This window comes from Physella acuta, unplaced genomic scaffold, assembly GCF_028476545.2.
Source record: "Physella acuta isolate Inbredline_101_S28 unplaced genomic scaffold, ASM2847654v3 ptg000116l, whole genome shotgun sequence".
NCBI lineage: Eukaryota > Metazoa > Mollusca > Gastropoda > Physidae > Physella > Physella acuta.
In genome coordinates, this window is record NW_026731636.1 from 298,517 (window position 1) to 310,648 (window position 12,132).

Sequence of the window (12,132 nt, forward strand, 5' to 3'; positions counted from 1 at the left end):
TGTTAGAAAGTATGATGGGACATTTAAAAAAAAAAATTGTTATGATTGCCTTACCACCTATCAGCAAATTGCTACATATACAAGCGTTTCTTTAAATTACCTTACAAAATGCTATAACTTTAACGGAGTGGTCACAAAATGCATTGTTTTTATTAGACGTACGCGAAAAGTTGTAGGCCTATATGCACGAATGCTGTAAAAACGAGAAAAAAAGAGGTTTAAAATAAACTAAATCAGTACATTTCACACCGATAAGGATGGTATGTAGTGCTTGGTTAATTCAACTCCTCTTTGGGGTTAAAAATTGTGACGCTGAATGTTGGCATAGCTAAAGAACTACTACCACGGGATCGTCTTTAAGCGGGGACTGGAGATGTAAATGTTGTAATTGAGGAATTTATCATTGTCTAACTTCATGCAATGTAATAACTATTACATGCCTGTAGCTGTAGGCAATTTATAGAACAAGCTCTTGCCCAGTAGAGTGACACATTCTCACTCTCACATACAGACGCGCGAATATACATAGGCATATAAACGCAGGTACATATGCGCATACACACATACTAACACACCGTTATAAAACTTATTTTTCTCCGGCTTAAGAAGGTTTATAACGTTTAGATTGTTTAGTTAAAAGACCATCCCGTAGGTAAGCTTGTATGTCCGAACTCACCCCATTTTCCATACACAAGTAATAGCGGGGAAATAAAACAACCGTTATAGTTTATTTTTACAGCTAGGTTATAAATAGAATTTCGAAGCAACTAACTGAACGGCCATTTTGAAAAGCTTTTATCTTGAAGCTGAAGGTAAGATATTAGATTTTTCTTTTGATGTCTTAGTTTATAATTCTGTTTATAGATTAAGATAGATATATGATATAAGTGTGTTAATTACTACGAGCCGGCCCGCGGCATAACATACGCCGCTATTTAGTTGTTTCTAATTTTCAATAATTCATAATTTGTGAATTCGACAGTACCAACGCTGACACTGAAAATATTTCTTTAAAACACTATAAGTAGCTCGTTAAGGACCATAACCCCCCCCCCTCCCCTTCCTTCCCTCCCCCCCCTCCTCCCCCCCCCCCCCCCCCCCTACGTTTAAAATCGTTGGCTCTGCTTGTAAACATTTAGAGTGAACACAGCTCACTAAAACCATGTAGGGGTGGGGAGGTAGGGAGAGCGTTTGCAGCTTGTTTTCTAACGGCTCGAAGAAGAGAATTATATATATATAGATCATTGGATTGAAAACACATTATTGAAAATTGATTAAGAAATATGTAACAGTCATTTACTAAATGCACAATTATTTATAACATAGACTAAAGCTAATTTTACATTTAGGCCTATTATATTAACCTATTATATTAAACAGCAATAGCTTTCAGCAACATTTTGGAAACTGACAGTAGGCAATTATCATTCTGCTATTGCTTTAGCGTTCCTCGTGTTTTAAAATTAAATGAAGAGGATATATATATATATATATATATATATATATATATATATATATATATATATATATATATATATATATATATATATATATATATATATATATATATATATATAAGGCATGTGTTTGGATACAGTTGTTGGACATTTTCTTTTAATTATTGAGTGTAGGCCTACATGTTTGCTATGTCTAGATAGAATTGCTTGCATACTATCTTTGTTGGAAACATTTGAAACAACAGTACACAAGTGTTTCCGATAGTTGAAAAAGCACGATATATTTGCTTATCGAGGCGAGTACCGGTCGAGTTATTGAATTCATAGCTCACGTTAAGTTAGAATATTAATTTAAAAACTGCAAAAATGCAACATCGTATTTTCTGAACTTTATTCCCCTCTCTCTGCCACTTATTTTGACCGAAATCAAATCTCTCTCCCCCTCACTCACTAAGCTTTATGTGGCAGACATTGAAGCTATTTTTACATATAAAAATACACCAAAGAAGTTAACTTTACAGATAAATTATCATTCTAATATTATTTTTTATCGCTTTTCAACACGGTTGTTGTATTAGTATTATTATATTATAACATGTTTGAGTGCATTGTGCACTTTACTTGTTGGTGGACACTATTTTGTGTATTTAAACGTTGCTGGTTCTGTCATAAACTCAAAGAAAAAAAGTATTATATAACTCATTAAGTTTTAAAAGCTTTAACGTGTGTAAATATTTAATTGCTGTACAAACTAATTTACAAGTTATTAACTCTACATGTTACAGTGTTTTAAAATAAAGACATTTAAATTAGTATAAAATAGTTCGAGAAACAAAAACAAACATTTAAACCTAGTGGAAAAGTCATGGCAACATTGCGTCATTTCGGGAATTCCTGATCTAATACAGTATCACAAGACACTTGCGTGGCGGTTGTAAAGTATTGATTTAGAAAATTGATCATTCTCTGTTTTATAAGGGTAATTTATTCACCAAAACACAAAGCTAAGAATAATTTATAATTTATTTTAATTCCTTTTATGTATTTTTCTAATGTGTTTACCTGCTTGCTAAAATACTGCCATTACAGTAAGAAGCTAATAGAAAGCAGCTGGAATAATAAGGGAGCTAAACATAGTGCCTTATGTATTTCCTTGATATAGGCCTACATATACACCGCCCATTTGTGTGTGTGTGTGTTTGTCTGTGTGTGTATGTGTGTGTGTGTTTGTCTGTGTGTGTATGTACGAGTAATTATTTGAACAAAATATTTGGCTACACTGATCTATGCAAGTATGTTTGGACGTTTAAAAAAACACTCGAGTTGTGTGTGATTAGTTCAACACCTATAAGCTGATTGCCTCAAAGAACTTGCGACAATTAAAAGCGTTTGTTTAAATTACCTAAAAAAAGCCTATAAATGTTAAGGGGTCAGAAATGCATAATACTTTCGTAAGACATAAACGGAAAACTGCATATACGCGAATGCTGACAAAAACGAAAAAATGAAAAGGTTTCTTAATAGACAAATTTAAGACATTTAACATCACATTAAGGCGGTGTGTCATGTGTGGTTAATGAAATATTTATTTGATTGCATGGGGTTAAAATACTAAACGTGAATGGAAGGTCTAATACGGGGATAGCCTTAAATAGAATTAAATAAAGACTGAAAATGGTGTAACTATTTTTTGGAACACTATGATATTTTAATGCCCAAATTTGATATGAATATGTGAACAAGTAAAACAGCAATACGGGTCAAGGAAGACACGCTCTTACTCTCCAACACACGCACACACACACACACCAACATACTAAAAAGAATACTGAAATTCGCATTCCCACTGAAACACACAAGATAATTAAACTTAGTTTATCCTACTCAGGATGAGTAAAACATTTGGATAGTTTTTACGAGCAAAGCACTACCCCCGTTGGCCTATAAATGTAAGTAAACATTGAATTGCTAACATTCTTCATACCCCGAAAACATACATACACCTATGCGTAACTTCAATTTAAGATAGCTTGGGGAAAAGAATGTATACAATTAATTAGCCTATTTCATCAGACATTGTCTTGTTCATTTCCTTTTTCTGTTTGAGATGCATCGTAATCAGAGTTTCTTCCAGGCATCCCTTAGGGGGGGGGGGGGGGGTTCTTTGCTAAACACGGGTACTTCGCTTCTTTCAATACCTTAACGGTGCCTTAACCCTACATATTTTAAGTACAATTTACATCGTATAATCTTGACTTAAACATATTCGACACAAATAGACCACACGTTATTTAACCAATGCGTTTTCTTAAATTCCCATACACAAGTAATAGCGGGAAAATCAGACAACCGGGATATTTTATAGGTTATAAATGGAATTTCGTAGTACCTGGCTGGACGGCCATTTTGAAAACATTTTTATTCGCAGCTGAAGGTAGAGTTTAAGTTTGTTGTTGATGTCTTACTTTATAAGTCTTTATAATAAAGGTCTATATTTATAGCTGTATTAATTGGGATCATTGTATTAAAAACACAACTGAAAGCAAATTAAAGAAATTAAGAACAGCTGTTTTCTAAGTGGTTAATCTATATTTAGTTACGTTAAGACCAGTGCTTCTTACAGACTTTTTCCTCCGAGGGGACACTTGAAATTTTCGGGGTGGGGGGGGTTGACTTTCTACGGGGGGGGGGGGGGGCGGACACTGTTAAAAGTAGGCCTATATATTTTCTATATAAATTATATAAATTTCATTTCGTTCGGGGGGGGGGCGGTAGAATTTTTTTCGGGGGGGGGGGGGGAGTGTGTGTCTTGTTGTGTTATTGTACTTCATTCAGGAGCTTATATGCGACCATTGAAGGGGTAGGACTTGACAAAATTATGTGGTCAACACTGAATTTGCAGTAAACTGACTTATAGAGAAAGCGATGCCGTTAAAATATACAGCCAGTTTTAACCGTATCTCTGATCTTAATGGGAAAGTTTCAGTGTAAGAAGTTACTTGCTTGGGAATATTTGTACTTTAACCACCTAACGACCTCATATATAGGCTCCTATCATACTGCTGAGGTAGTTAAAGGGGTGGGGGGGGGGGTGGGGAGAGACTTGACTGAGTGGGAACTTTTCACATCCCCCCCTCTATCCACCCCCTAGAGATGCTTGAAAGTACCCTAATGTTTTCTAGTTTTTAGCATTGATGATCCATATGCCAGAAGGGATGATACAACATTCAACTATAATACATAAATAATGATTAAAATATTTAGCCTTTATAAAATAGTTGAAACAAAACATTCTAGATACAAGATACACATTATGGACCTATATACGACTACAATTATATCTAACATTTATTCAATATTTAATAGTAGACATACAGGTTAACGACTAATTGAATTCAACACACAATTATCAGTAGATTTAAAATGAGGCAATTAAAACTTGTAAAATCGACGCCCAAAAAGTAATCGAGTAGCCTACTAGATCTAGATCGAGCATCAATAACGTTAGGTTTAGATTATGCAAAATTAATAAATAAAAATAATTTATGTTTTGTAGATAGTTTTTATGTCTGGCATTTATTTATCGAATAATCTTATTTTGCAATCAAAACTTGAGTAGTTATAACTTGATAAATAGTGTTCGTATCTTTTTATCGATACTATAATATTTTTCAAAATAAATATCATTTGTAGCAGACGTTCGCGCTTCCTTGGTCGCCCGTTTTGTTAATGGACCTGCTTTCAACTCTAGAATCTAGACACTAGGTTTAGACCGACTTAAAAATAAAATTCACAGCAGATCTCATAGTCTCATCTGAGTAATAGATTCTACGGATCAGTTAGGTAACCATTTAAATAATTTTATTAATTGATCGAGCCCAAATAGATCTAGAATCTAGATCTAGATCTAGATCTAGATCTAGAATATCTAGATTCTAGATCTATGATTTTTAAATGTCTATCTAGATCTAGAATCTAGATCTAGAATCTAGCTAGTCTAGCTACTGCTAGAGAATCTAGAGTTTAAACTAGTTTAAAGTATGTTGAGTCTAAGTCTAGAGATAGATCTATTTCTAGAATCTAGATCTAGACGTGTCTAGATCTAGATCTAGATCTAGATTCTACTTTTCAGTTTTAGATCAAAATCTAGATTAAGTCTAGATTCTAGATCTACTCTAGATTTCTAGATCTGGATTCTAGAGATCTAGTTTCTAGATCTAGAGTTAGAGATCTAGCTAGAGTCTAGATCTAGATTTCTAGATCTAGACTTAGGCTATAGATATATAGATCTAGATCTAGATCTAGATCCTAGTATAATATAGATAGACTCTAGATCTAGACATAGACTCCATGGCATAGAGCCAGGAGTTTTAGTCTTCTTAAGAGTAGTACTTAAGTAGACCTAGATTTAAATCTTAGGTAGTCTAGATCCAGGATCTAGATCTAGATTCTAGATCTAAATCTAGTAGAGTAGTAATAGATATAGATCTATCTAGATCTATATTATGTTTTAAATAGTTTATATTATAGTTATAGATTATAGTATAAGTATAGTGACAATCTAGATCTGGAAAAGGATGATATATCTATTGAAAATCTATATACTACTAAAAGTCAAGTTTGTTTACATGTTTGAATATTTTTTTTTTGTTTTTTTTTGTCTTTTTTTGTTTGTTTGTTTGTTTGCCTGATCGACTATCTCGCATGGTTGCACTCATCGTGGAAAGCTGTAAAATAGTATGTAGGTAGAGAAAAATTTTTGTTTTAAGACAGACTGTTAATCACAAATTTATTTAAAGACGTTAATTAATTTATTGATTTATTCATAGGTAAATTAACCGTATTTTTAAAAAAATGTTAATACATTGAATAAACTTTGTGGGGATAGTGACGTCCCTTGATGTGTTTACTTTTTGGTAAAATAAAAATGGCGGACTCCATCTAGACTTTGTGGCCCATTCAAAAGTTTAACGCGTTACAAAGCTAATTTTCTGCCGGCTATAACTTAAACAATACGTCCGTGTGCTGTATTTATTACGTTCCAACACTTATATCAATTTTCAACTGTCTTTTTCATTTAGTTTTACGATAAATTTCTCTAGATCTAAAGATCAGCTGTCGAAGGAAAGTTATGAATCTAGCTAGAATAAGTAGAATCTAGCCTAGGGCCTAGATCTAGATTCTAGATCTAGATCTAGGATGTAAATTCTAGATCTAGACTTAATGTAAATTCTACATCTAGAATCTATTTCGGGCCTTAATTATTTTATATAAATCTTTGTTTAGCTTCAATGATCATCTAATTCGAGAATACATGGGATTTTTTTGTTATCTAGGTTCTATATCTAGATATAGTAGGATTACTCACTAACTTGGAGGCGTGGTCGGCTGCTAACAACAATATGGCGTACGGACAGGACGAATGACTTCCTACCATTTTTAGGCCATGTTTACCACGAGCAAAATGGCGGGTGTTCACATTATGTAAACATGGTATAGGTGGCCAGGGCTAGATATGCCAGAAAAGCATTTTAAAATTTGCTTTGGAGAATGAAGGCTAAATTTTAAAGTCAGTGTCATAAACATTAATAGAACTTTTTTTTTTTTACGTTTTCAATTATTTTTTCTTAAGCCCTATATGTGAATGATAAGGTTGACTATCAGGACCTCGCGGGGCACAGGGCACGTGAAGTAGGGTTCATCTGTTTCTTTGTCCTAAGCAAATGAAGGGATAGTGTGGTCAGAGACATGCTTGGCTGGAATCGTTTTTGTTGTCTGAGACTTGGCGGGACACTGGGCAGGTGAAGTAGAGTTGAGTAGGTCACCTGTGACGTCAATATATGAAGTGATAGTCCGAAATCGTTGTTTTCGGTGTTTTTAAAAGATAAAAAACATATTTTTGAATGTGGGGTCTGTTTTTTGTGACGATAAGTGACACTGCAGTAGCGTTGCGAGGAGGGGGGGGGGGGCGGGAGGGAAGGGGAGGGGAGGCGGGGGGATGGGGGGTGGGGGGACATATGTTGGGGCGCCAAAATGGTTTGGAAAAATAAATTGAAAGCTTGAGGGGGGTTCAAATGGAAACTTTGAGTGGGGGGGGGTGCACATCAAAAGTTTGAAGGGGGGTGGGGGGGGGGGTTGAAAATCGAAATCTTGGGGGGGGGGGGTTCAAATCGAAAAGTTTGTCCCCGGGCGCCGGGAAGGGTCGCTTTGCCTCTGAGTGACAGACGTGATGTTTTTTGATGGATGACCCCCGAAACCCACAGTTATCCAACGGATGACGGGTATTCTAGTCTATTCTAGATTTATAATATCTATTCTTTAGGCCCTACATCTAAGGCCAAGGCTATTCCTAATACTGCTATTCACAGTCGACTGTGAGTAGACACTCCGAACATCTAATGATATTGATCTTCATCTAGAGTCAAATAAAAGGGTGGAGGTTAACATTTAGATTTTAGATACATAATTTGACCAATAATTATAAAATAAAAATAATGCATAGAATATAAACATTGAACCAAGTAAATTTAAGTAAATTAGGCTATAACAAATAGAAGTAAGAAGCGGAACCATTTTAAGCAGTAAAAAAATTATCTTAAAGTATTTAGTATGAAGTCTGTAAGAAGACATTTTTGGGATTAATAGAGGAGTATTTTCAATTGTTATGTAAATTTTTTGTTTCAATAATTAACTATATGCTATAGGGCCATAAATAAGTAGATCTACAACAAAATATGAAACTATAAAGGACAAACTGATTATCTTTCTAAAGTTAATCTTTTTACATTTTATTAAGACCTAAGAATTCATTTGAAATACTAATCTTTTCTATGTGACTACTATTCTCTTTATATTCATAATAGTTCAAAATTAAAATGTTATAACTGATTTTTATTAAGCTCATTAAAGATCCAGGCTAATTAGGTAACTTATTTGCTGTAATTACTACTAAACAAGATTCTTCTGAAAATATTTTTATTTAAAGTGTGATCTGAACTTTTGGGCATGGGAATATTCTAAAGTAATTAGATTAGGCAATGTATTTACAGAAGCTGTTGAGCATTTACATTTTGTCTTTTTCTTGTTTCAATAAGTTACAGTTGCTGCAAACTTAGTTCTGATGTGTTAATTATATTGCTAATTACAATACAACACTCAATATAGTTATTAAATATAGTTGAGAAAAATTAACAGCAAATTAGCTGATAAGCATATTAAGTCTATATGGTTTACAAAAAATTGCAATTAAACTCAATATTGATTAGCTTCGATTTAACTTAAATTTGCTCTTCTACTTCTAGGCTCACACTTCTGACTTTAATTAAAATAAATTATTTTTTTGAAAGTAAACATTGATCACCATTGTTTCCATGAAAATAATCAGATGCTTTTGTTTTCAAGGTTTAGTGGACAATTGTGAGTGACAGCTGGTTGATATCCAAATATTTGTATAACAGTTAAGCAGGTAATTTTATTCTGCATTTTTAAGGTCTCATTTTCAAATACAACTCCTTCTTAAGAAAAATAAATAGTTGAAAATCACAAATAATTTATTAAAATCTTTATCAAAAGCTAATATCAAATAAACAATAAGCTTGTATGTGCTATGTTTATACCCAAAAAAATTATCAACAGTGTTTTTATTTGTGGTATATATTTTAGATAGCTTTTTCACTGTTTAATAGAAATAAATGTATTTTAAGTTACAATACTACATCTTTATTAAACTTGAGGAACTTTTACCTGCAGATGTAAAGTTAATTTTGCACTTATTAAGCTCTATTTACTATTTTATATTAATGATCTATTTTCTTATCTACAGTAAAACAAACCATGAAAACCCCAAACAAAGTGACAAAAAGAAAATCGGAGCCATCAAGTACATGTGAAGGTAGAGCCAGATAAATGTTAAATCATTCATTTAACCAAATTTTTAAGTAATTTTGCTAATTTAAAAACTATTGTAGCATTTTTAGCATTCAAATACTTTAAAAATCAACTCCTTAATAACCTTTATGTGATATCTATAATTGTAAAAACAAAATGTTCAATACCCAATGAATTTGATGAAAATGTATTTTCTTACATACATGACTATGAACTTTGAGAGGGTATCAATAACGCTGTAAGAGTTTATCTCAGTAATGTCACATTTCTTGTCACTGTAATTATAAAGTAATGTATGTGTTATTTTCTTAATATTTTTTTTTAGATGTGCCATGCTGTGAGAGTCCAAGTAAAGTTTTCAAAAGTGACCAAACAGGTGTCTTTATTCCAGGTAAGATATGACAAACATAAGTCAACTCTAGTCTAAACTATTATAAATATGTGCTAGGGAAATCATGTAGATGACTTTAGCACAGTAAATTTATAGTTGATTAAATGAAGGGTATAGTAAAAGTTTAATTTATACCTATATCAGTTTGCTAAATTAAGTGTCAGTGTAAACATAGTATAATCAAAATAATAATAGGTGCATTTTATATCAGTTTTTACATTTTTAGGCTATTTAAACAATCTGTTTCCCCTATTCCTGTAGGAAATCATGAAGCTGAGATGTGCTATGGAGGAGAAGCTGATCTACACAAACATGTTACTGGCTGTAAGAAGAATCCAGGTCACAAAGGTTTTATACCTCTTAAAGATTTCAATGCATGTTGTCTCCCCTCTCGTTACCATGACGACGACCTCATGTCTGAGACAATCAAAACATTGGCAGCCCTAACTGTCCAGGTAAAGACTAAATTCACCAGTCTAGAGAGACCAGAGTTTTACCCAGGCACTCAAGTTCCATATCCATGTTATAAAGACAGAGGACGTCACGTGATGAGGTTAGGGACGGGGAGGGTGTGGGATGTGGAAAAGTACACAGAGAGTGACAAAACATGTCGTTGTGCCAAGTGTCAAGTCTCTGCCACACCCAGCAAAGTGTGGGGGGAGGTTTGTGTGGTGACAGCCACACACGTGGTGTTTGATGACAGTGAGGCGAAACAGACCATTTGTGTTTTAGGTTTTGTTGACAATAAAAGTCCAGTGGTCAGTCTTGATGGCTGGGAGGTGGATAAGGCAGACATTGAGAGAGACTGGTGTGAGTTGAGTTATGTGACATGTGACTTAGAGTTGGTTGATGAACTGAACAAGATGTGTGAGCGCTTTGATGATCTATGTAGGGAAGTAAAGGACAAATACTTGAGATTTGATGATGTGGACAAGTTGGCCGTTATAGTGTCACATCCTCATGGCTGTCCTAAACAGGTCTCTGTAGGACAATGGACACACAAACGTGAGAGGTATGATGAAGATGATGATATCCCCTGGACCAGGTACTGGTACACAACATGTACATGTCCTGGCTCCAGTGGAGCGACTGTCTACAGGCTGGGAGATGACAGGTGGTCGTATGACCATCCCCACAGTGGATCAAACTCTGAAGGAAATTATAGTGGGGAGTGTTGGCACTGATGTAACTGTTGGTTCTCTCCCCTTGTCTACACAATGTAAACAAACAAAATGGCGGAACTTTTCCCGTCATTAAACTGTTTGTGTAAAGACTTGCATATGTTGTAAATATTTTATCACATGTAAATGATTAAAACAATTGTTTTGATTGATTCAAACCGTTTAACCGTTGTAATTTGCATCTACCATAATGTATTTTACGCACTTAACATGTTTAATGTTGTAATATTTTGTGTTTAACAAATATCGCCAATATTGTTGTTCTTATCTTACCATGAATTGTATCTTTACATATTTCATTTCTTGCTCTCCTTATTTGTTTACAAAATTATTACATACTAGAAAATAAATGCCCAAAGATAAAACTTATTTATTTTGTTGTTAATTTCCTTTTTATAGACTAATTAGAATCAGCAAATTGATATCAAACAACTTTTTGATACTGATGTTGGTATTACCGTCATGATGTCTGTGATTTTATAACATTCCCAACTCAATGTAACGACAAGGCCGACATGTAGCCTATATAACGATAAATAATATCTATTTATGATCTATTTCAATGAAGTGAAGTTCAAATAAACTTAACTGATACCAGACACAACCGTTAAGATCTACATCTTGTATTGTCCTACTCCAATAGAAATGTTAAGTGAGATCGGAGTTTGTCGCTCTGATAGACTGACACTTGTGTAAATATTTTCTTTATTCTTATTTCTTCTAAATTATTTCAACAACTGGTGATAGAACACTAGCATGTTGAAATGTAAGTCTCTCGTACCTGAGTCCATCCAGCTCTGATGGGTACCTGAGTCCATCCAGCTCTAATGGGTACCTGAGTCCATCCAGCTCTGGTGGGTACCTGAGTAAAATCGGGAAATATAAACCCGGCTGTGACCACACAGTTGATTCATAAGCCATGTTCAAAGAAATATATTAAATCTATTTAATCTGCTAGATTGACCTTCACATTTTAAATATACCGTTACTTCTTTCGCTTTTATGGCAAAAGTTGGTAAATATTTGGAAAATTTAAAACCATGGTTAATGCACAAAACCAACGGTTCAAACCAGCTCGCAAAACACTTAAAGGTTATACGGGCATGTTTTATTTTGAAGTATATTTGAGATCTATTGTAATTTATGTAATATAAATCAAAGTAATTACAAGCTTTACTGGTAAAAATATACCCGACATTTTATCTGACAAGTGCTA

At 33.8% G+C, this 12,132-nt stretch overlaps 1 protein-coding gene across 3 annotated transcripts; it reads left to right on the top strand.

Moving 5' to 3' along the window:
• The first annotated feature begins 760 nt into the window (after window positions 1-760).
• On the top strand, window positions 761-11,068 carry LOC131934710 (uncharacterized). 3 transcript variants are annotated; one of them, XM_059290796.1, is made up of 5 exons: window positions 761-812; window positions 8,859-8,922; window positions 9,280-9,348; window positions 9,670-9,735; window positions 9,997-11,068. In XM_059290796.1, the coding sequence occupies exons 3-5, from the start codon at window positions 9,291-9,293 to the stop codon at window positions 10,917-10,919; spliced, it is 1,047 nt and encodes a 348-aa protein (XP_059146779.1). In that variant the 5' UTR covers window positions 761-812; window positions 8,859-8,922; window positions 9,280-9,290; the 3' UTR covers window positions 10,920-11,068. The 3 variants fall into 3 exon arrangements, with proteins under 3 accessions (XP_059146779.1, XP_059146778.1, XP_059146780.1); XM_059290795.1 differs by lacking the exon at window positions 761-812 and adding an exon at window positions 3,726-3,891; XM_059290797.1 differs by lacking the exon at window positions 761-812 and adding an exon at window positions 5,004-5,300.
• The last annotated feature ends 1,064 nt before the right edge of the window (window positions 11,069-12,132 follow it).